Below are 26,853 nucleotides of genomic sequence, written 5' to 3'. Positions count from 1 at the left end.
TTATTGAGGACATTCAAAAGCGTCTGCAATCATATGGAGAAGTAGCTGCGGCAGCTAGAGATAAGGTGAACAAAGTGATCCATTCAAATCCTGATTTTGAATTCGTCACGCTTATAAAAGACGTATTGTGGTGGTCTGGGACACCTTATTCCTAAGAATTGCAGAGATCGATGTGGGGACTTCCGGCTTATGTGAATGTTCATTCAAGCAACAGATAAAAAAAATGCTTCGTTAATTGGATTATAGGACCTCTACCGTATGTACTAATTTTTGTTTTAACTTAGGATGCCAGGAATACATACTCTCCATGTCTCAGTAATAGACATAGCCTACTGTATAACGTGGAAAAACTACCCCAAATTTTGCACACCAACATTCATACAATGTGCTATTATGCAAGTTAACATTTTATATGCACGAAAATCAGAAGAAAATTCATATTATGCAATATTGAACATCCAGATATTCGCTATTAAATCTAAAATATGCATTATGCACAAATTTTCTCCTAAAAAGGCGAAAACATGCTAAACATGCAGGAAAAAAGAACGGTTATTTGGAATTGTTAAGCCATAAAATTAATATCTGTAAAGTTTGAGAAGTGTTACCAGTTTATTTAAAAATATGCATTTGCATGGAAATCCGGGCTCTACTAATCACAAACTAATTATCAATGACTACCAGGTGTATGAATAAGTCTTTTCCAGTTTCACTAAGAGATGGCCCCAGCGGACAGTACGCAGCGTATGAATTTGACACATGTCAGTCTGTTTGTCTGACACTAAGCTACCAACACACACAAGTTGAGTCCGCCAAACACTATGTTGTATGATTCAGTGATTATGTCGACGTTTGTGCCTGTAAAAGAATATTTGTGGCATGCATTGCTTTTCTTATTTAATCAAAACAAAAAGGCTGTGGAAAGTCATCGTTTGCTGGTAGAAACATATGGTGAACATGCTCCATTGATTAGATCATGTGAGACATGGTTTAGACAATTTAAATGTGGTGATTTGTGTCTGGTGAGACCAGAGCGGTATTGTGTATTATGAACTCTTGAAGCCCGGTGAAACCATTAATGCACAACGCTGTCGCCAACAAATGTTTAATTTAAATCAGGCATTGATCGAAAGACAACCAGAATGGGCCAGAAGCATGGCAAAGTAATTTTGCGCCGTCTCACATAGCAAAACCAGTGAAAGACACCTTGAAATCGCTTGGATGGGACATCCTTCCACACCTGCCGTACTCCCCCAACCTGGCGCCATCTGACTATCACCTCTTTGCATCAGTGGGGCACGCGCTTGTAGAGCAGCACTTTAGCAATTTTGACGAAGTTGGAAAATGGCTCGACGAATGGTTTGCCACAAAAAGACAAGCAGCTTTTCTGGCATGGTATTCATAACTTACCTGAAAGATGGGCAAAGTGTGTAGAAGCCAATGGCCACATTTTGAATAAACAAAAGATGAATTTCTCTTGAAAATTACATGTTTTCTTTACCACAAAACCCAGCAAAAACTTATGCATACACCTGGTATAAGTAGCTTCATTAATCCTTGCATACCTGTGAGTAAATTACAGGCAATTTTCTTGAGGACATACTCAAAACTATGAAATAAAATAACATTTAAAACAACAATTCCTAAGGTGGAAGCACTCTTAAAGTAATGTTTCTGCATAGACAAATTACCTGTATGAAGAAGAATTACTTTGGTTGGTTGGTCACTCACTTGTCTCTCAGGGTATGAACAAGTTCAGATTCAGATGAGGAAAACTGGTCATCACTCAAGTTACTGGGCAGAGAAATGACTAATTCATTGAGCGCATCTTCCATCAGTCCAGCATTCTGCCAGTGGTCTTCCACACTGTTATGAATGTGGGAACAATATCATTCCCAATCTTCTTTGTGGATGGAAGAAATTGTGGTTCTTGTTACGAAGCTTTGTCATGAAAATGTCCCCAGTAACATTACTTTCCCGTACAATCCTGTTTGTCTTCTTCCAAGCCAATTCTTCTTCTTCATCATGATACGTTGCTGCTTATGCAGGTCGTTCACAGGGCCTCTTCCAATCTTCTCTTTTTTCCCATATTCTATTGTTCATCACTGTCTGCCACTGTAGTCCTCTCCGATTTATGTCATCCTCCACCTGATCCCTCCATCTTGTTCGTAGTCTTCCAATTGGTCTTCTTCCAGATTCTATCCATTCTAGAGCTCTTCCAATTGGTCTTCTTCCAGATTCTGTCCATTCTAGAGCTCTTCTTGGTGATCTTTCTTGTCCCGTTCTTTTGATGTGGCCAAACCATTTCAGCCTAATTCTCTCCATAGTTTCTTTTAGAGGGTTGATCAGTAGCGTGTTTTGTATGGCTTCATTTCTTATCTTATCCCACCTTGTTTTATCCAAGATCCTCGCAGAAAGCGCATCTCTGTCGCTTGTAATCTACTCAGATTTTTTTTGTCCAAGTCCAACATTCTGATCTATTAGTCAATATTGGCAAATAATACGATTTATATATCATGATTATTGCTTTGGTAGGTATTTTCCAATTTCTAATTATGTCTGATCCACAGTAATAAAATTTTGAGCAGCTTCCTAGCCTCTCTGAAATTTCTTCTTTGATGTTTCCTTTTCCAGTTAGCTTACTTCTCTACTGATTTTCATTACCTCACTTTTCGTTAAACTTATTTCCATGCCTGCTTCTTCAATTGCCCTCTGCCAGGTATTTAGTTGTTCTTCCAATTTTTGTTCATTTTCTTCCCATATCATTACATCATCTGCATATGCTATGACTTTCATATCATTTGCTGTTGACTCTTGGCGAACTTTCCTCATAATGTTCACCATTACTATATTAAAGAGGACTGGTGAAAGTACACTACCTTGTCAAACTCCTCTGTCTGTTCTAAACTATTCTGATTTTTTGCCATCTATTCTCCTAGGTAACCTATCCTCCTCCATTCGCCTCACATGACCCCACCACTGAAGCCGGTTTATGCGTACAGCTTCATCCATCGAGTCCATTCCTAAATTAGCCTTTATCTCCTCATTCCGAGTACCCTCCTGCCATTTTTCCCACCTGTTTGTACCAACAATCATTCTTGCTACTTTCATGTCTGTTACTTCTAACTTATGAATAAGATATCCTGAGTCCACCCAGCTTTCGCTCCCGTAAAGCAAACTTGGTCTGAAAACAGACCTATGTAAAGATAGTTTCGTCTGGGAGCTGACTTCCTTCTTACAGAATACTGCTGATCGCAACTGCGAGCTCACTGCATTAGTTTTACTACACCTTGATTCAATCTCACTTACTATATTACCATCCTGGGAGAACACACAACCTAAATACTTGAAATTATCGACCTGTTCTAGCTTTGTATCACCAATCTGACATTCAGTTCTCTTGAATTTCTTACCTACTGACATCAATTTAGTCTTCGAGAGGCTAATTTTCATACCATACTCATTGCACCTATTTTCAAGTTCCAAGATATTAGACTGCAGGCTTTCAGCACAGTCTGCCATTAAGACCAAGTCGTCAGCATAGGCCAAACTGCTTACTACATTTCCACCTAACTGAGTCCCTCCCTGTTATTTTATACCTTTCAGCAGATGATCCATGTAAACTACGAACAGCAAAGGTGAAAGATTACAGCCTTGTCTAACTCCTGTAAGTACCCTGAACCAAGAACTCATTCTACCATCAATTCTCACTGAAGCCCAATTGTCAACATAAATGCCTTTGATTGATTTTAATAATCTACCTTTAATTCCATAGTCCCCCAGTACGGCGAACATCTTTTCCCTCGGTACCCTGTCATATGCTTTCTCTAGATCTACAAAACATAAACACAACTGCCTATTCCTCTCGTAGGATTTTTCAATTACCTGGCGCATACTGAAAATCTGATCCTGACAGCCTCAGCCTCTGAAACCACACTTCCTCTCAACGACTAAATAATAAATAAATAAATAAATTATAGATAGGTGCAATTATTGCTTTTGTCCAATCTGAAGGTACCTTACCAACGCTCCACGCTAATTTTACTACTCTTTGAAGCCATTTCATCCCTGCCTTCCCGCTATAGTTCACCATTTCAGGTCTAATTTCATCTATTCCTGCTGCCTTATGACAATGGAGTTTATTTACTATCCTTTCCACTTCCTCAACCATAATTTCACCAACATCATTTTCCTCCTCCCCATGAGCTTGGCTGGTTGTAACACCACCATGATGATTTCCTTTTACATTGAGAAGATGTTCAAAATATTCCCTCCACCTCTCCAGTGATTCCCTGGGATCTATTATGAGTTCACCTGAATTACTCAAAACACTGTTCATTTCATTTTTTCCCTCCCTTCCTAAGATTCTTTATTACTGTCCAGAAAGGTTTCCCTGTTGCTTGCCCTAGCCTTTCCACGTTATTACCAAAATCTTCCCACGACTTCTTTTTGGATTCAACAACTATTTGTTTCGCATTGTTTCTTTCATCTACGTATCAATCCCTGTCTGCCTCAGCCCTTGTTTGGAGCCATTTCTGATAAGCCTTCTTTTTACGTTTACAGGCTGCTCTCACTTCATCATTCCACAACGATGTTCGCCTTTTCCCATCTTTACACACAGTTGTTCCTAGGCATTCCCTTGATGTTTCTACTACAGCATCCCTGTATGCCACCCATTCACTTTCTATATCCTGATCCTGCTTACTGTCTATTGTTCGAAACTTCTCACTAATCATATCCATGTACTTCTGTCTAATTTCCTCGTCCTGGAGATTTTCTACTCTTATTCGTTTGCAGACAGATTTCACTTACTCTACCCTAGGCCTACAGATACTTAGTTCACTACAGATCAGATAGTGGTCTGTATCATCGAAAAATCGGTGAAAAACTTGTACATTCCTAACAGATTTCCTGAATTCAAAGTCTGTTAAGATATAGTCTATTATGGATCTGGTACCCCTAGCCTCCCATGTGTAGCGGTGAATAGCCTTATGCTTGAAGAATGTATTCGTAACAGCTAAACCCATACTAGCACAGAAGTCCAGCAAACGCTTCCCATTCCCATTAGCTTCCATATCTTCCCCACATTTACCAATCACCCTTTCGTATCCTTCAGTTCTATTCCCAACTCTCGCATTGAAATCGCCCATTAGCACTATTCTATCCTTGCTGTTAACCCTGACCACGATGTCACTCATTGCTTCATAAAACTTGTCAACTTCATCCTCATCTGCACCCTCACATGGTGAATACACGGACACAATTCTTGTCCTAATTTCTCCCACTGACAAATCTACCCACATAATTCGCTCATTTACGTGCCTAACAGAAACTATGTTGCGTGCAATAGTATTCCTGATAAAGAGCCCTACCCCAGACTCTGCCCTTCCCTTTCTAACACCCGTCAAGTACAGTTTATAATCTCCTATCTCTTCCTCATCATCTCCCCTTACCCGAATATCACTTACTCCTAGCACATCCAGATGCATCCTCTTTGCTGACTCAGCCAGTTCTACCTTCTTTCTTCCATAAGCCCCATTAATATTGATAGCTCCCCATCGAATTCCATTTCGTTCGCCAAGTTGTTTCCAAGGAGTCCCCCGCCTGTCAAGTGGGAGTGGGACTCCATTACTCCCATAGGTCCGAGGCTTGCTTAAAATGTTCTGAGCTCGGTAAATTCATGAAGCAGGATGCTGCCCTACTTGCACATAGTCCAAGTGAGGATCTCTCCTCTAACGAGTTATGGACCACCGGTGAATTGTATAGTCCTAGCCGCCTGAGCACAAGGAGGGCCACGACTCAGAATATGTCCGAGATGCCTGCTCCCATTCCATAGCAACTGGTATCCCGACTCTCAGGACCACTTACTAGGCCACTCAGCCATTGCCCATGGTTCACAAACTAGGACGTGACTACAGTAACCCACAAACACGAAAATGTTATACATGTTTCTAATTCTGAATTGCATTTCTCTTGACATTTCCATTCTATTTACCCCTTGTCATATCTCTTCTCTTCTAACCGTGTCATAAGCCTTTTGTATATCTATGAATGCAACTGCGATGTCTTTCCCAAATTCCCATTTCTTTTCCACTACTTGTCTAGCTGTAAATATAGCACCAATAGTTGGTCTTCCAGGTCTAAATCCTTGTTGTTATTCTCTTCATTGTGAATCTATCTTGTTCTTGATTTTTTATAAGACTATATTTTCATAAATCTTCATGCAGTGACACAATAATGCTATTCCTCTGTATTTCTCGCAAAGTGCCTTATTACCCTTTTTTAAAATAGGTACAATAATTGCCCTTGTCCATTCTCTGTTATATTTCATTCCAGCAACACTCTCCAAAACCATTTCATTTCATCTGTCATTCATCAATCATTGCCCCAGAGGTGTGCAACAGGCTTCGGCAGCCGGCACTTCCGGCTAGATGGGGCCTTCATTCATTCCATTCCTGACCCGCTCGAATGACTGGAAACAGGCTGTGGATTTTCATTTAAATTGCCCTTGTCCAATCATAAGGAATCTCTCAGTCAGTCCCTACTATCTTCATTATTCTATACAGCCACTGCATTCCAGTAGGTCCTGCAGCTTTAATCATTTCCACTGTGATGTCATCTATTCCAGCAGCTTTGCCATTTTTCATTTCTAATGCAGCTTTTTCTACATCCGACATTTGTAGATCTTCTCTTCTTATTCCATCTGATTGTTTGTTCATCCCTTCCACTGTAATGGTGATATTTATTTTATCTTTGGTTCATTTGTTTCATTTTGTCCTTCATATAGATTTTGGAAGTATTCTTTCCATACTTTCAAAACTTCTTTTACTTCCCACACAGGTTTTCCATCCTTGTTGATGACTTTTGATGTATTTTCTTTTTGCTTCCTTCTGTTACCTAATATGCAGTATATTATTTTCTTTTTATACTTATCTCCTTTGCAAATATTCCCCAGGACATCTTTTTAGCCAATGCTATCATTTCCTTTGCTGCTCTGCTTAGTCGTTTCCATTTGTCTCTATTATGTTCCATTCTGTTTCTGAACCATTCTCGACATGCATTATTCTTCTTCTTGACTGCATCTGCAATTCTCTCATTCCACCAGGGAGTTTCTTTGTGTCTGACTTTTGTTGATGTCCTTGCACAGGTTTCTTCTGCTCCTTTGACTAAAGCCTGTTTGAACCTTTTCCATTCTTCGTCTCATCTTTAAGAAGTTGAGTTTTAATCTTTTCCCTATATATCTGTTGGATTTCTCTATCTTTTTGTTTCCAGCATTTGATTTTTAATAATAATAATGCTATTTGCTTTACGTCCTACTAACTACTTTTACGGTCTTTGGAGACGCCGAGGTGCCGGAATTTATTCCCGCAGGAGTTCTTTTACATGCCAGTAAATCTACCGACACGGAGCTGTTGTATTTGAGCACCTTCAAATACCACCGGACTGAGCCAGGATCAAACCTGCCAAGTTGGGGTTAGAAGGCCAGCGCCTTAACCGTCTGAGCATTTGATTTTTGCCTGTCTTTTCCCCCCTGTATTTACCCCTTCTGAATTTCAACAGTGTCCCCACCAATAGTCTGTGTTCACCATCAAGATTAATGCTTGGTATCACTTTCACGTCTGTCAAGCATCTTCTGATTTCTTTCGTTATTATAATATAATCAGTTATGGATTTCTGTTGCATGTTCCAACTGTATCTGGTTAGCTTGTAACTATCTCTTTTCTTATACCATCCATTACCAATGATCCATTTATTTCTTTGACACATGTCTAATATCTCCCCTGCAACATTTCTGTGATCTTCTCCGTGGCTTCCTTTAACTGTTTCATATCCTCCTCAATCATTCCCAACTCTAGCATTGAAGTCTCCTATAATCACAGTCTTGTTAAATGTTACAACATCCTCCAGTTTAGTGATAAACTCTTCCTTTTCATCTATTTCACAACCTATTTGTGGAGTATAAACCTGGATTATATCAAGGATATTTCCTTCCATCATTAACTGAACTCTAATTATTCTGTCGCAAACATAATCCACATTGAGTAGTTTGTTGGCCAGTCCATTATCGGTATGTTCCTCTCTTTCATTATCCGTGTGATTTCTTGAATTGTTGCCTCCTTTTCTAAGGATACAACATTAATAGTCCCAATTCGTATATTTTTCTTTGAACAGATTTGTCTATCATCGGAGCCATTTTGGCCGTCATATCTGACAGATCTGCACAAAGGCTTTGTCACTTTCGGTATTGGTTTTACAAGTATATAGGAAAATATTTAAAATTTTATTTCCACCTATTCAATACACTATAAGATATTGACATTTAACTTAAAACATTTTTTAAAAGTGAGACATGTTTCGCCTCATATTTTGAGGCATCTTCAGTCACTAATCAAAACCTTATTATTTCTGTCAGACAACGTTTCCAAATATTCTACAGTTATTATACAAATGTTCATGAAATAACTAAAACTCTATTGTAGTGATGAAAACATGTGTTGTTCACTTGACAAAAAGGACGTCATAGGATGGTACAGTATTACAGAAGATGGCTTGAAGCCTTAGTCAATATTAAATTTTAAATACATAGTGGAAAGCATATAAAATCATTTCATTAAAAATATACAATACATTTAAATGATATTAAAATAGTAGGTTCTTAGGTGGTACACTTAAAAATGGAGGTATCTTATAATTATGAGTGACAGTTGATGACTTAAAGCTGTAGTCAGAGTTTGATGCATAAGTAGAATAACACGTTAATATGAGGTACAAAAATATGAAAAAGATTACATTAATGAGTATAAAAGATAAAGGAAAAACATTCCAAAATGCTGGGCAATTGTTGTTGATGCCAGCGTATATATGCCCGTAATATTTAATGGTCAAACAGTTCATAGATTGTTCATAAAATGGTTCAGCGAGATTGTGTTTACACGAAGTTTAAAGTTGGCTTAAATTTATTTTGAATCATCTGAGTAAGTTTGTAGAGATGATGATAAGCAGTTATTCTCTACGTTGGTAAGATTTGACATGAGGTTGAATTGCTGTTGTTTTCATAACTGATTGACAATTATTTTCAAAGTGTTGATATTGGAAATTTTATCTTATTGACGAATGTTGTGGAAGTTTGATGGGGCTGTTGAAATAATGTTGTAGATTGGTTGGTTCTGAAATGAAGAAAAAACTGTATTAATTTTGATGAGAATGGAAGAAAAAACTTGGGAAGGTTTTGTAAAAGTGTTGATGAAGAGAGGATGTTGGTGCTTACCTATGGCGTTGTTGGCCTGTTTGACTTGTTGTGAGAATCGTTATCAGGATACTAGTGGTCGCTAACGTTATTTACTCCTTGTGTTATACGCATGTCGTCTGTGCTGAGGGGAATGTTTTGGAGGGGGCGGGGCTGTAGGTTTGTGATTGGCGCACGGAAGGGAGTTGTGTATGGTGGGGGAAGCGGAGAGGTGTGAAGCATTTTTAGGCTTAAGATTGGCCCGTGGAGGTGAGTTACGTAAATTGGGAGGGGAAGGGGGGTGTGATGTGTTTGTTGACATGGAAGGAGTGTTTATTGAAACTGTATTGAAAATATTGAAGAAATTTTTGTCCTGAAAGTTTACTTTATCAAATGATGCCACCAATTGGTCATATAAAGGGCTTCTATTGTCTATTGGATCATTTAAATTTTTATTAGCATTGAATTTTTGATCCAAAAATATATACAAATTCTTGAATTCAGTCATGAGTCTACCTTTTTTTAATCTTTTTAAAATTTGAAGGTCCTGTTCAATTGTGGTAAAATTGTGCCCAGGTAGACTAATTGCAGTGGTTACCCACTGGGCGATGGGGTCGCCACATCAAATGGCATTAAACTTGCACATGTAAGGCTGCAAATGAATTACTTCATGTTCACGTGTCCATGAAAGCTCATCAATCTGGAAGATTTTCTCGGGACTTTTATTGATTTCAGTTAAATGGAAGAGCTCTGATTTCGTAACGTCTTCACTGTATGGCACATTGTTACTTTTCAGCCAGCTCTTCATTTCCTTCTTAACGGAATAATATGTCAGGTGTTTGTTCTGTTGCACACATGATACGGAGCATTATTCAACACCATAACACTTCCTTGTGGCGTTAGGCAACAGCATCTCACAAATCCAGTTTTCAAAATTCTCTGTGTTCATGTGGCCATGATAATCTCGTGGTAATTTCCTGGCCTTAAAAATCAGTAACGCTCCTTTTAGGAACCCATCGTCAGATCCTGCCTGTACAATCAATAAGCAGTTTAGTTAACATATGATTGTCATAACACCAGGTTGATTGTCACATTGCCAACATTTATTAAATATTAAATTGTTATCCGTTCATTTCATCGATATAAACAATGGAATGATTATCTCTTTTGTGACAGTGCATAGCTCTTAAATACCTACAGCGTCAACTATCAATGTTTGGGTGTTCCACCAACATTTTTCTGAAACTCCGACACTTCTTCCACTTCAATCCCATATCTTTCAAACTTCGTCTCAAGGTGTGAACGCCCCATGAAAAATTGATTCTCTCCTTGATGACACTCAAAAGCTTGGGGGCATGTAGGCACTTTCTTCTGGAATAATTGAAATTCTTGATTTATGTCTCTCATTAATCTCCTATTAAAATCATCATATTGCACTTTTCTTTCTTCGGGCTGTGGGTGGTGCTTTCCTGGTGTTGATAGTAATGTATCACTAGCTGCAGTACATTACTTGCGGATTATACTCACTGTACTAACTAAAATTGCGGTGTAATTAGATACATGCAAATTGGCTTGCCACAGTAAGTGTTTCAATTACTCTTCCTGTGCCTCTTCATCACATTTTTGGATTACATGTCTGATAACTTCCCTAGCTTCACTGTGTATAGTCTTTCATTTCTTCTGAAAGGATTCCATATCAGTAATACAGAATACCACTATAAATGTTTTATAATACAGTTACAGTAAGCCTCAGTTTATAAAATTCTGTTCAACACTTACAACACACACACAGAATTAATGCTGCCAAACTGTTCAAATTTTTTTTCTCTTCTGTTTGTTTTACGTTGCACCGACACAGATAGATCTTATGGCGACAATGGGATAGGAAAGGCCTTGGAATGAAAGGAAGTGGCCATGGCCTTAATTAAGGTACAGCCTCAGCATTTGCCTGGTGTGAAAATGGGAAAGCACAGAAAACCATCTTCGGGGCTGCCGACAATGGGTTTCAAACCCACTATCTCCCGGATGCATGCTCACAGGTGCGCGCCCCTAACCGCACGGCCAACTTGCCTGGTGATAAAAAAACTGTTCAACTGGCTACTTGTATTATCACAGGTAGATTGGCTGCTGGTTGGCTGATGAATACTTCTAGGAGGAGCCACAGCTGAGGCGACAGAGAGAGGAAGTTGCTCCCCTGCATCCCACATCCTGTCCCGCTAGTCAGCTCTTGAGCTCACATCTATAGCTGTACTGAGGGACTATAGGATTAGGGACCGATTTACCTTATTTACATGAATAATCCCTGTCACCCAATAATCTCCGCACCCTAATTTTAGAAAAGATAATTTTGAAAAAAATGAAATGAACTAAAATTCCTTCCATCGAAGGAGTAAAGCAGGCATAAACAAACATTTCATATCACTCCGTGAGGTTCACGTGCTCTTTATGCAAATATGAATGTGTAAATTTACGGATATAGCTGCTTTGCCTGAACATATTTGAGATGATAAAAATACATTATCACTGCTATAAAATATATTTGCCATGAAAATTAGCAAGTAGGCCTAGGTATTTCATTAATCTGAACTTGCAGTAGGCTCGATTCCCTGTAGATTGGAAGATTTGTTGTCTCTTGCATCACTAGAATCCTCTCCTAAATTACTTACAAATTCGTCACACTCCACGTCTAAAACACTTTTCACATGCGGTCTCTTTTTACTCAGATATTAACACGACTGGTGGTAGATAGTTCTTTTCTTGAAATGTAAACACTTGAAACAGAAACACCAGTGAACACTGATCTTAGTTTTGCGATACAGTAAAACCTCATTAATTGGTACTCTTTGGGATGCAAAAATCTGACTTGGAATTTCGTGATTTCGACTTAACTGCCAACTCATGCTTCATAATGCCAACCCTTGCCACGTACAAAATATTCAATACCTGTTACTGCATGCAAGTAACATTGATTCTCAGTTTAAACCTTTCAAGTGCCACGGGGGGGGGGGAAATCCAAAATGTATCCAACAAGGTGCATTTGCAGTATTCAAATAATGCACTTGGATAACTCAATGGCAAACATAACCTCATGCAACGAAAGAAAAAAAGAAACACGATTCAAAGATGAGGACAAATTATTCTGCCTCCCCTGTGCAAGTGCTTTATTTTTTGGATTACTGTACTGTTTGCATTTTTAGATGCCTTATACTTGCACGGAAAGTACCCAACACACTTAAAACATCATGGCTTATCAAGCTTTCCCATGACGAGGGGAGGAAGTCTTTCACTTCCGTCTGCATTGCAACACAGTCCATTTTGGCTAGGCTTAAAAAACAATGCAGTTACATTGGCATTGACAGTATTGTTCGGTGCATACGAATTGATCATAATTATGAACCACGCTTTTTCGCCAACTGTCGGCATTGCCATTGTTCGCGGATTCTGCTTCTCCGCACACTGCCTGTTACGTGATATTGTGGTGTTCCTTAAAATGCTGAATACAAAAGAATTACGATTTCACTCGAACTTAGCAACTATGAAACACACTCTCGACACACTGAAGTGAAAGAAAGTGCAGAAAGCTACCCCTGCACATTCCGGAAGACACAATCTATCATGACATGGAGAAATTTTGAATTTAAATTACTCTGTAAAATATTATTTAAAAAATGTAAATGCAGTTTTAACACTAGAACGGCCGAACATTCCTCATACCTATAAAGGCCGTAGGCGGTCATTTTGACCGCTGCCGCTTACTGCCATATACCTAGGATCCAGGATCTGGGAAACATGCGAATGTTCAATAATTCATTTTAAAACAACAGTTCACCATTAGGATGTATTGTATACAGATCAGTCCATTGTTAAATATTAATAATTGTTCATATTCTCTCACTTCTCATAGGTAACAATGAAGTATTTCGGCGGACTTGCTATTGAGTGCCTTTGTGAATAATTATGATAGAAATAACAGTCTCTATTTGTTTACAAGCTTATTTAGGCACTTGGCAAGCAATTTATGCAAGCTATTACATTACACGATAATTTTCCACAGACTACTTTGTTGCACGAAGAACATGTGTCAGAGGTTTTGTTCTGTTTACAATTGGAGTTCACTTGACATTGTCGTCGCTTACGACTGGCACATTGAACCTGAATCTGAGGCTCAGGCTGAAGTGTAGGAAGTTCAATCAACCGGGATCTTGTCTTCACAAAATCAGATCTTAGTTATTGTATTACTTCAAGAATATAATCATGTCGAGATATTCTCTGTCCCGTAACTTCCTTGTAGGCTATCCATGAATTTATTGCTGCTAGATCAAGTACGTTGTAAAATACATGTACAGACCACCTTCGGCATCCAGCTCTAGTGGTGTATTTACGCGCCATTTGATCAGTTACATCCACACCATACTTAGTTTCGTTATAAAATTCAGTAGTACTAGGGACCTTTTTGTTATCTTCACTGATTTGAACGATTGGGTGTAGAGTGCTTAGCAGAAGCACATTCTTGTTCACTTTTCCTTGATATACTGTGAGAGTAGTGTGATCTTCCTTCTGAAGTACGACAGTCTCGTACAGATTTATACGTAATGCTTTGATTGACACCGGAATTTCCTTCCTCACTCGATTGATTGTTCCAACAATACTAGTATTCTTCTCTTTCAGTCTCTCAGCCAACTTTACCGATGTAAAGAAGTTATCAGTGGTCATGTTACGTCCTTTCATGAGGTATGGGTCCGTAAGTTTCATGACAACATTTTCAGGCAGTGACTCATTGGCGGGTCGCATTTCGTCTTTCCCAAGATAAGGAAACCCATTGCACACATACATAGAATCAACGTCTACTAGTAGCCAGAAATTTATGCCAAATTTATCTGGCTTGTTGGCCATATACTGCATGAACCTGCACCGAGCTTTGCTGGGGAAGAGTTGTTCATCAGCTGTGACATTCGCTCCTAGTTTATAGCATGCATACGTTCTCAATACATCTATTCCTAATAGCCGACACCAATGCAAATTTATCTGTCTGCAAACGAGTGGATCTAGTTTTACGGGGATCAAAGCACAAATACATTAAAATTTCTTTGAACCTGTTCCTTGCCATAGTTTTAGTGAAAACAGGGGGACCCCATAAAGAAGACCACATATGATCTACAGCTAGACTAGTAAGTTTATAAGCTCCACGGGCGTATAACAAAGCAATAAAAGCATCTAATTCTTCCAAAGAAATAGACCAATTATTATCCATTGTCTGTCTACGAGCTTCGGTCTCCGTGCACATCTTTATATGCTTCAACATGGATGCGTCAATGAATAAACGCCAGGCATTAGCCTTGCTATTAGTCTCTACGTTACGCTTAGCGTGAGAAGTAGGGCCTGCTGCCACTTTCAGTAAATTCAGCGCAGCCATCCTTCCAATGGGGGTTCCCACTACTGTCAATAACAGTCCAAATAGTTGTTCCACCTTTACTACGTAACTGATTCCCTGGGGCAAATGAAGAAGACTATACCAGTTCATGAGCTCTCCCACCTCGTCCCCTTCCTCTTCGAACAGGTTGTCCGCTGCTAAGAGATCGTTCTCTGCTGCAAGATTGATCACGGCTGGTTGAAGGAGTAACTGCGTCTATTGTAGGTGCGAAGTGCACTCCATGTGTGCATATTTTCATCAGCCGAATCACCATCACTATCCGACATATTATCACACTGTTGGGGTATAAAATCCTCATCGTCACTCATTACGCCTATATCTAATAATGTATCTTCGTCACCTGATTCGTCTTCTCCTAGCTTTTCAATTTCTGGTAATAATTGAAAAGGAGTAAGTTTTTGGCGCCGAGCCATTATTACGCACTATACGACACAAGGGACAGGCAATAACTCGTCCACTCGCAACCACTGCTAGAGGCATAGTATTTAGTTACATCATATGCCCCTATAGCGCTACTTGTAAATATATCACAGGAAGCAAGCTGTTAAGCAAGGAAGTAAAGCGGTCAAAATGACCGCTTATGGCCGTCCTAGGTATAAAGGACATTATCGCTGTTCCCTTATCATCTACAGATGTAATTTTTTGCGTGAATGTACATAACCCTAAAAGATTAAAAGTCACAAAAGAACAACCTTGTGCATAAAACATTACGAGCATGGAAATACCTTGAAATTCGCTAACGGTCAAAATGACCGCTCTGGCCGTTCTAGTGTTAAATTAAAAGTCTGAATTGTTTTCCATTTAAATATGACATGTGGGGGCAGTTTTCTTCCATCTGCGGTTACACAAAGTGTAACCGTACATCCAACATCAAAAACATGCCAACCTTAACGTAAATAAAACCTGCACCCCAATATCGTGCCTCAATTTTTTAAAAAATATGCAGGGATTACATGCGAATATACTATATTACAGGCAGCCAAAAACATTACTGTTGACAATCGGGCTGCATTGAAAATTGATGCTAAATTGAGTTCTTCTTTCAGAGTAGTTATACTGGCTTTGGTGGTAGGGTCATATGTGATGAATGGAGGAGGATAGGTTACAGTACATAGGAGAATAATATACTCAGAAATATAGTGTAAGAGAAGTAGAGGGAGACAAAGGCAAGGATGATTAGACTCAGTTTGTAATGGTTTAATGGTAAGATATGTCGAACTAAATAAGGCCTCAGAGCCAGTTTAGGATTGTGGAGATGCTTAGTTAATTCACAGAGGTTTCCAGACTGAATGCTGAAAGAAATAATAGACTGTAGTGAAATTTATGTATGTATGTATGTATGTATGTATGTATGTATGTATGTATGTATGTATGTATGTATGTACTGTATTTTCTATGGTTTCCCATTTTCATGCCAGGCAAAAGCTGAGGCTGTACCTTAATTAAGGCCACGGCCGCTTCCTTTCCAGTCCTATCGTCGCCGTAAGACTTATCTGTATTACATAAAATAAACTTCATTATAAAGCCCGTATTGTCGTGAGTATACGTTGAAGGTTAGGTCAAATGTTCCACCTTTACAATACTAAGATTCTTTATTAACTAAATATTTACATGATTTTTAATTATATCGGGACATGTTTCATCTACCTTGTAGACATCATCAGCCATAAAAACTTTTGAGAAAAAGCTACAAGGACAAGGACAAAGTAACACATTAAAATAATTTGGATAACCGAATGTGTCATTTAAAATGGTGAAGAATTCAGAACTGTTTTGAGCACAGCACTTAAGAATACCGTTGACATTAAAATTAAAATTGTCCACATGGGATGATACAGTAAAAACTTGCGTTAAAATTCTTCCTTTTTGTGTGATGTGTTAATATATAATATTCTGTTATGTCATGAAGGCTTGATAATGAATTGCACAATGTTCATTCCAATAGGATAATAACGATGTATAAGAAATCCAGCGAGCATATGTTAAAGCCGTCTTATTGGTGTAGTATTAGCATTTCCTGTTGAGAAGTTAGGTGGAAAATTTGAACGTGATGACGTAATGTAGAATGTGCAGTAGAGGCCCCTAGAATAAGAAAGATAGCTGTTGTTAGTGTTAAAATAGGCAAGTTTTTGTGTTTTGAGATGTAAGTAATGAAAATGAGAAGTGCGGCACATCTGATTACTTACGTTCTCGCCTGTCTGACAGCGACTAGTTCAGTGTGGAAGCCTGTGGTTGACTGAGAGCGAACTATGGAGGTCGTGTGTGAAGGGAGCCGCCATGAGGGGAAATTAGGGGAAGGTTAGGATCAGTAGGCAGGAAGCCGTCACATGGAAGCTTGTTATTGGATTTGTTAAAGTAAGAACTATTGAGCAATGCCTCAAAAATTACGTTCGCAGTTTCGGAAATTTCATTTAAATTGTGAAAGGGATTGCATTTATGATCTATATTAATATAGATGTTTTCTAAAACATTGAGTAAAGTGCTTTTATTATGAAAATAAAGAATTTTTAAGTCCTGTTCTATGGAAGTGAAGGAATGATTGGATTCTGTCATGTGAGTACTCATGGCGGAGTACCTTCTATGTTTAGCGGTGTTGATATGTTCCTTATATCTAACTGAAAAGCCTCTTCCGGTTTGCCCAATGTAGCTCGCGGAACATTGGTTACACTTTAACTTATAAACGCCTGACCTATTATATTTATTCGTAGTGTTGTTAATTTTATGTTGGTTGTAAAAAAGATTAGTATTATTGTTGACTGTTTTAAAAGCAATGTTGATCTTATGTTTCTTGAGGGTGTTGGTGATATCATAAATCTTACTATTTGTATAAGTGAAAGTGGCATATTTGTCTGTTTTTCTTTTTGTTTCTCTAAGTAAAGTTGAACTGGATTTGTTAGTAACTTTATTGATTATCCTGTCAATGAAATGCCTGCTAAAACCATTTTTACTCGCTATTAAGCGGATAACTCGAGTTCTTTTTTACGATTAGCATTTGATAAAGGGACATGAAAAGCTCTGTGGATTAAACTATAAAATGTTGCTCTTTTTTGAGATTCCGGATGCGTTAAGTCTTGTCGAATAGTATTAATAGTTTGGGTGGGCTTCCTAAATATGGTATAAGAGAATTTGTTGGAGCTATTGTTAATAGTGACATCTAAGAAGTTTAATGAATTATTGACTTCCGCTTCGGAAGTAAACTTGATCCATGGATCAACTGCATTCAACTGTTCAAGAACGATATCACCATTGGAGACTTTGTGATCTATTAAAGTAAATGTATCATCTACAAAGCGTGTCCAGAATACGATACCTTTAATTTTGTTAAGAATTTTGGAATTTTCCAAGTGGTCTAAATAAATTTCTGCCATTATTCCTGAAGCCGGGGAGCCCATAGGAAGACTATCCTGCTTATAAATTCCAATGTATTCCAATATACCAGTCAAGAAAACTTGAAAGATCATCAAGGATAATTTTCTAAAACACAGAAAATTAAGCATACAAGAAATAGAAGAATTTTTAAATATTTTAGAATTTGTAACTTCCAATAACTATTTCACTTTTAATGGGAAAATTTATAAGCAGGATAGTCTTCCTATGGGCTCCCCGGCTTCAGGAATAATGGCAGAAATTTATTTAGACCACTTGGAAAATTCCAAAATTCTTAACAAAATTAAAGGTATCGTATTCTGGACACGCTTTGTAGATGATACATTTACTTTAATAGATCACAACGTCTCCAATGGTGATATCGTTCTTGAACAGTTGAATGCAGTTGATCCATGGATCAAGTTTACTTCCGAAGCGGAAGTCAATAATTCATTAAACTTCTTAGATGTCACTATTAACAATAGCTCCAACAAATTCTCTTATACCATATTTAGGAAGCCCACCCAAACTATTAATACTATTCGACAAGACTCAACGCATCCGGAATCTCAAAAAAGAGCAACATTTTATAGTTTAATCCACAGAGCTTTTCACGTCCCTTTATCAAATGCTAATCGTAAAAAAGAACTTGAATTTATCCGCTTAATAGCGAGTAAAAATGGTTTTAGCAAGGCATTTCATTGACAGGATAATCAATAAAGTTACTAACAAATCCAGTTCAACTTTACTTAGAGAAACAAAAAGGAAAACAGACAAATATGCCACTTTCACTTATACAAATAGTAAGATTAATGATATCACCAACACCCTCAAGAAACATAAGATCAACATTGCTTTTAAAACAGTCAACAATAATACTAATCTTTTTTACAACCAACATAAAATTAACAACACTACAAATAAATATAATAGGTCAGGCGTTTATAAGTTAAAGTGTAACCAATGTTCCGCGAGCTACATTGGGCAAACCGGAAGAGGCTTTTCAGTTAGATATAAGGAACATATCAACGCCGCTAAACATAGAAGGTACTCCGCCATGAGTACTCACATGACAGAATCCAATCATTCCTTCACTTCCATAGAACAGGACTTAAAAATTCTTTATTTTCATAATAAAAGCACTTTACTCAATGTTTTAGAAAACATCTATATTAATATAGATCATAAATGCAATCCCTTTCACAATTTAAATGAAATTTCCGAAACTGCGAACGTAATTTTTGAGGCATTGCTCAATAGTTCTTACTTTAACAAATCCAATAACAAGCTTCCATGTGACGGCTTCCTGCCTACTGATTCTAACCTTCCCCTAATTTCCCCTCATGGCGGCTCCCTTCACACACGACCTCCATAGTTCGCTCTCAGTCAACCACAGGCTTCCACACTGAACTAGTCGCTGTCAGACAGGCGAGAACGTAAGTAATCAGATGTGCCGCACTTCTCATTTTCATTACTTACATCTCAAAACACAAAAACTTGCCTATTTTAACACTAACAACAGCTATCTTTCTTATTCTAGGGCCCTCTACTGCACATTCCACATTACGTCATCACGTTCAAATTTTCCACCTAACTTCTCAACAGGAAATGCTAATACTACACCAATAAGACGGCTTTAACATATGCTCGCTGGATTTCTTATACATCGTTATTATCCTATTGGAATGAACATTGTGCAATTCATTATCAAGCCTTCACGACATAACAGAATATTATATATTAACACATCACACAAAAAGGAAGAATTTTAACGCAAGTTTTTACTGTATCATCCCATGTGGACAATTTTAATTTTAATGTCAACAGTATTCTTAAGTGCTGTGCTCAAAACAGTTCTGAATTCTTCACCATTTTAAATGACATATTCGGTTATCCAAATTATTTTAATGTGTTACTTTGTCCTTGTCCTTGTAGCTTTTTCTCAAAAGTTTTTATGGCTGATGATGTCTACAAGGTAGACGAAACATGTCCCGATATAATTAAAAATCATGTAAATATTTAGTTAATAAAGAATCTTAGTATTGTAAAGGTGGAACATTTGACCTAACCTTCAACGTAGACTTATCTGTGTCAGTGCAACATAAAGCCAATAGCAAAAAAACAAAAAAAAAAAAACAATCTCATTACTTACTAACTGGTTTGAATTTCTTACAGGCTTGAAGTCTTCAAGCCCCTTGGCAAAGTTGAAGTAATTCCCATGCCGTATGTCACAGAAAATAATCGTATAAACTTGGTGCTGCCTGTGGAAGCAGTTACACGTGATCAGGCCAAACACTTCATGGAACAGTATGCACGGATATGCATGGAAAAAAGAGACAAGACATTCCTTATGTTGGTAAGTTCAATACCTGCACTTTCTTGTGAATATATTTTGTTATATACCTTACTTTTAAGCTGTTTTATGTAATAGAAGACTGAGATTTTACTGTGACAGGAAACTGTTGTTTTCAGTACAAAACTTTAATAATAATAATAATAATAATAATAATAATAATAATAATAATAGTAATAATAATAATAATAATAATAATAATAATAATAATAATAATAATAATAATAATTAGTAATAATAAATTGAATTAATTAGTTGAATTAACCAATGAAGGTTAAAATCCCCGACCCGGCCGGGAATCGAACCCGGGACCCTCTGAACCGAAGGCCAGTACGCTGACCTTTCAGCCAATGAGTCGGACAATAATAATAATAATAATAATAATAATAATAATAATAATAATAATAATAATAATAATAATAATAATACAAGATTTTTATGCCCTATCAAGGCTTAAAATGCACATGTAATAGGCACTATTAAATGTCCAAAACATGCGCAATGAAACGAAAAAATCACAACGAATAAGCACTCTCAAAACAACTACATTTTCTGGTGGCACAATTAACAATTAATAACATTTCCAAATTTACTTCAGTTGATTTAATACGTTTGTTGGAAAGAATGGTTTTATAGGTGGAAAACTATCTTTTCACATCACAAGAAGTGATTGGCGCAAACATAAACGACAAGATTTGAGACAATTTCGGGTCAATTTTTTCATTACAATCCTTAGCTACACTTTTGCCACTGAAAATTTTCTGAGGTAAACACATGAATTTGAGATCTAAGTTTGAATCAATCACCTTCTGTTGCTTGTTTGTCGAAGCTATGCCCACACTCCCACAAACAGATTCCAGGGACATTTGAAGGTCCTTCACAATTGCCAATGAATCAGCAAATGGTAGATCCGTGGTTTTTAACTTTGTTATGGTTGTCGACAACTTGTCAATGGTGGCTTTGATGTAAACCAGATCTTGCTGCATATTCCTACTTCTGAATGCTTCTCGTGCATCTTTTGTACTGACTGCGTCATCAATGGAAAAAATTGTCAACAACTTAAAACAAACAAATATACCAATAAAATTTTAATCATATTATTATTGTTTTTTTTTTTTTGCTAGTTGCTTTACGTCGCACCGACACAGATAGGTCTTATGGCGACGATGGGACAGGGAAAGGCTAGGAGTGGGAAGGAAGCGGCCGTGGCCTTAATTAAGGTACAGTCCCAGCATTTGCCTGGTGTGAAAATGGGAAACCACGGAAAACCATTTTCAGGGCTGCCGACAATGGGGTTCGAACCTACTATCTCCCGAATACTGGATATGGCCGCACTTAAGCGACTGCAGCTATCGAGCTCGGTTTAATCATATTTACCTGATGATGAAATGAAATGAAATGTCGTATGGCTTTTAGTGCCGGGAGTTGATTCCATACTGACTTTGTGGCATCAATATTCTCACAGTAGAAAATTGCTGCATTCAGCCTGGTATCCCATCTTTTAAGGACAGACTGCAGTGGTAGAAGCAAATCAGGCTTTCATTGTAGGCAGCAACACAAACATGAGCTTCCAGGAAAACCATTAATATAACATTTATGTGTCAGTATTTGATTATTTTAAAACCATGCCTGTATATATTCTTTTAAAACTGTGAGGTTCTTCATTCTATCAGAACTAATTCAGTATAATGGTATCTTTATCAGGTAGTTTCTAAATTTGTGTTATATTTAATTAGTCTCGACAGACTGAAGAACCTCACAGTTATATGTTAACTAAAACAAAACTGAAGAAAAATGGCTTCCGTAATTAAAAAGAAGTACTTATATTCATGCCAGGGCCTCCATGGCTCAGGCGGCAGCATATCGGCCTCTCACCGCTGGATTATGTGGTTCAAATCCCGGTCACTCCATGTGAGATTTGCGCTGGACAAAACTGAGGCGGGACAGGTTTTTCAAATCAAATCAAATCAAAATCTCTTTATTTGCAAATGAGGTGTCTACCTCGGTGGCAAATGGTACACTAAAATACATTATTGTCAAGCACTAAATTAACAAGAGACAAAGAAAATTTTCCTAGAATACAATATTATACAATTTATGCTAATAATTTGTTCTATTAAATACATACATCATCCTTAATAAATTTATATTGTTTACAAAATTCTACTTATAATATCTTACAAACATAGTCAACTCATATACAGTATGTGAAATTACTTCTAATAATAATATACAACTGGTATAAGATTAAAATTAACATTGAATTTATTTACATATTTATATTTTACCCATTTTGGAACATAAGTAGCATAACGACCTGCTGCGTCTTAACCAGAGCCCCTTTTGCTACCACTTTTCAGAGTTCCTGAAGGGCCTTCACAGCTACCGTAGCGGTCCCAGGGCCCTCGAAGTCCCCACTGTACTTCACCCCTACAGGCAGTCCCCTACTTGGGCTGTCCAAACTCCATAGACCAGGGGATGGAATTAATTTAATCACACACATTTTTTATTTACAATATCCTGCACTGGTCGAATGCCCTCTAACATTTCATTTATTTTCTCTGTTGTTGATTATTCTCTTCTTGAATATCTGTACAGATTTTGGAAAAGGATCAAACACTACCCCTGGTAAACTGTTCCACTCCTTCACGCCCTTCCCAATGAATGAAAATTTACCCCAGTCGCTTCTGCTAAAATTCCTTCTAATTTTGTACTTGTGATCAGTTCTACCAATATAATTATTTTCCAACTGAAGCCTCTCACGGATATCTCTCCATCCTCTTTATATGTCTAAACCATCATAGTTTACTCCTATCAGTTCTTTCATTTAGGTTTTCTATTCCGTCCTCCTTTCTTGCATCTTTGTTTCTCAATCTGCCTTGCCTTGTCTTTTCTTATCATACTTCTTAGGTATTTAATTTTCTGGCTTGAATTCTACTTTCCCCCACTACTTGTCATTGTCCAGGTCTCAGCCGCACAGGTCAGTATTGGTGAATAATACATTTTGTACATTATCTCTTTACACTTCCTTGGTACTTCCTTATTCTAGGCAAGGTTCCTTACACTCTGGTAGAATGCACTGCTATGTTCATGCTCTTGCTAATCTCCATTCCAACTTTGTATTCTGCATTAATTCACTCTCTAGGTATTTGAAACTGTCAACAATTTCAATACTATGACCAACAATTTTCACAATGCTTTTTCCTTGTCTTTCTCCTCTTGATATCTCCATGGTCTTGGTTTTTTTGTGCTGATTTTTATACCATTTTCTCGTTCAGTGCATCAAATCATTCTTTTTTTTTTTTTTTTTTTTTGCGCTAGTTGCTTTACGTCGCACCGACACAGATAGGTCTTATGGTGACAATGGGACGGGGAAGTGCTAGGAGTGGGAAGGAAGCGGCTGTGGCCTTAATTAAGGTACAGCCCCAGCATTTTCCTGGTGTGAAAATGGGAAACCACAGAAAACCGCCAGTGGGGTTTGAACCTACTATCTCCCGAATAATCATTCTTTTACTTCTTTGCTATTTGTTCCCCAAACAACAATATCATCTGCAAATAATATCTTTATCTCCCCATTCCCATATGCTTCCTTTGTCTCTTTTACAATTTTGTCCATAACCATTAGAAACGAAGGAGGTTGACAGCACACTCACCTGTCTCAGTCCAGTTTCATTTCTAAACCATTCAGTCTTTCTAACCGGAGTCTGAACGTTGCCGACACAGTTGTACATTGCTTTCACCATTTCTACAGTTTGTGTACCCAGCCTCTTTTTGGCCATGGTTTCTCAAACCTTCTGCATGGGAACACTATCATATGTCTCTGTTAGTTCTATGAATGTCATGGCCAGATCTTTTCCATATTCCCAATTATTTTCTGTAAACTGCCTCATGCTGAAGATTGGGTCCACTGTATACCTTCCACTTTTAAAGCCATACTGTTCCTCTCATAACTTACTTTCTTCCTTTCTTCTCATTCTCCTCTCTCATATCCTTTCCAGTATTTTTACCATTTGTGGTGAGTGTGATCCCTCTGTTATTATCACACAATATTTTGCTGTCCTTCTTAAATACTGGTATTATTATTCTCTTTCCTCAGGCTTCTAGCACATATTTCTGCATCCATATGGGTGTACAATCTGCCTAGTGCCTTCCCCATTTTCATTTTATGAACTGCTAATTACACCTCTAACGTAGTTATATCATCTTCTACTGTAGTCATCACATCTTATTACTACCATCTCTTCTGCACAATTTTTCACATTCAGCGGTTTATCAAAATACTCCTTCCATCTTCTCTTTATTTCTTCTGGATGTGTTATCAACTCTCCTCCTTCCTCTTTCATCAACTTTGTATAAATTCTGTTTTTCCTGTTACTTCGTATAATTCCATACAGCATTACTTTTTTTTTTGCCAGCTCCATCTGTTTCCATCTTGTGTGTAAATTCTTCCAAACTTTTTTCTTTTTTCTCTTGCTAATTGTATTCATGCTATCAAGGAATCAGAGAACACTTCAAGTGCAATATACTGTAAGCTACTAAACATTATTTGCGGCTGAGATCAGACTTTTCACATTGCTGTACTCTGTCTGCAATGTTATGCAATACATGAGCCAGACTCGTAACATGTTTCAAATTGGGATAGAATATCTTAATTGCTTTCCCAGCCTTCACCATATGTGGAGCCATATCATTCAGAAGCAGGAGAACTCTCCCCTTATTTAAATTTGGCCACAAGGTACCTGACATTAAAATAGAGACAAGGAAATATATACATTTTAAAATTTAAAAAAATTTGCATTCTGTTTTAAAAAATTGTTACTTATGCAATAGATCATCAAAGAATTTTGCAATTGTCGAGTTATCTGCATGTCACAAAATTTTACTGCTCACAAGATGGGAGCTTCCAGGTTCATCCACACTTAACTTTCCAACAGAGTATCCCAGATTCTCGCAAATTTCATCCATCACCTGATAAGCAAAAGATTTTAATTTTATTTTATGAGTCTAAGCTAAGTTTCTACAATTTTTATTTAGTGATACAAAAATACTCTTTCTCATTTTCAAATTAGATTTCCAGAAAAATAATTTTAATATCATAAATTAGGAGGAATGTTTGTCACAAATATGTTTCATCCCTTTGTGTATGTTATTGGAAGAATTTTCTTTTTTCAAGTTTGAAGTATGTGCCATCGTTCTTGGTATACTTTTCGAGGAATCATTTAGTGCTGGATTGTTCTGTTTTTCTAGTGGTATGTTATTTCCTACCAGTGTATCCATATATCCATAAAGTAATATATATATGTGTGTGTCTCTCTCTCTGTCTCTCTCTCAATTACAAATAACATTTCTCTGATGAGCACTTATTGAATAATTGCTATAAAAATAATGGACATAAGCTTTTTTGCAACAGTGACTCCTTGCTAAGGAAATTAAGTACGAGTTTGTAGAATTAAGCGACTTGAGGCTGTAGTATGTACAGATTATACTAAAATGCAGTAAATACTTACCCTTTTATTGCAGCAGTCATAATAAACTACTTCCCCATCTTGTCCCATCGTAATCTTTTCCTTTAGTCCACTGCATAGGAAGATAGTTTCTTTAGGATTTATCTGGAAACATAGCAACACTGAGGCACTAAACAGTTACACCTATGCACTTCTGTAACTTGATCTCTTCTGTATATTTCACTTGTTCTCTGGTTCACAGTTCATGAATTATGAGTGAAAGGTGAAGGGGAATAGGATATTCTATCTAGGACAATTTGAGGGTAGGGGTCGTTAGTAGTTTCACTTTGCTGCAGAAATGGTTTGATGGAATTCACAACTCTTAGTACCATACTACTATTTGTCAGGTAGCAGAATTACTGATATTGTGTATCTGGAAATAAATTTTCTGCCATGAAATTGCCTTCACAAAATTTCCTAAATTAATCATAAATCTGTCTGTTATACATAGCAGTCACTAGAAGACAGCTGCAGTATCCTGATTTGAGTACTCTGGATGACTAATGAACCGACTGTTTACATGGACAATTGATTCTCCAATGTTTTTCCATGAACTACTTGTACATAATAACAATACTGTTGGAACTGTACGTAAAAACAGAAAATTCATGCCACCACACTTTGCAACAACAAAACCAAAAAGAGGGGAAATAACTTTAAATGGAATTCTGGCCACAAAATGGGCTGATAAATTGGATGTCCATTTCTTCTCAACAGCTAACCACTCTACCCCATAAAGTGCCAAGGTTACGAATAATTGAAGCCTTTACCTTCCACCACTCCAAGGGCTTTCATGGCCTGGATGGAGATGACTTTGCTTTGCTTTTTTCTTCTTTTTTTCCCCCCCTATCTCTTCTTATGTTTAGGATATAAACATTACAATTGGGGTTGTAAGTTGGGACATGTTTCACTCTACTGTCGTAAGCATCATCAGCCGAAATAAAACGTAGCGTAAAGTTAGGTCAGGGCCCCG

General features: G+C 37.5%; 1 protein-coding gene across 2 annotated transcripts in view; it reads left to right on the top strand.

Moving 5' to 3' along the window:
* Chpf (Chondroitin polymerizing factor) overlaps positions 1-26,853 on the top strand; it is a 213,071-nt gene that overhangs the window by 108,664 nt on the left and 77,554 nt on the right. For both annotated transcript variants that reach the window (XM_067140998.2, XM_067140999.2), the window contains one exon: positions 20,199-20,379. In XM_067140998.2, coding sequence (XP_066997099.2) covers positions 20,199-20,379 — 181 coding nt within the window. The remainder of the gene's footprint in view (positions 1-20,198; positions 20,380-26,853) is intronic.

This window comes from Anabrus simplex, chromosome 2 (genome assembly GCF_040414725.1).
Source record: "Anabrus simplex isolate iqAnaSimp1 chromosome 2, ASM4041472v1, whole genome shotgun sequence".
Lineage (NCBI taxonomy): Eukaryota > Metazoa > Arthropoda > Insecta > Orthoptera > Tettigoniidae > Anabrus > Anabrus simplex.
This window is presented reverse-complemented; position numbering and strand designations above follow the sequence as displayed.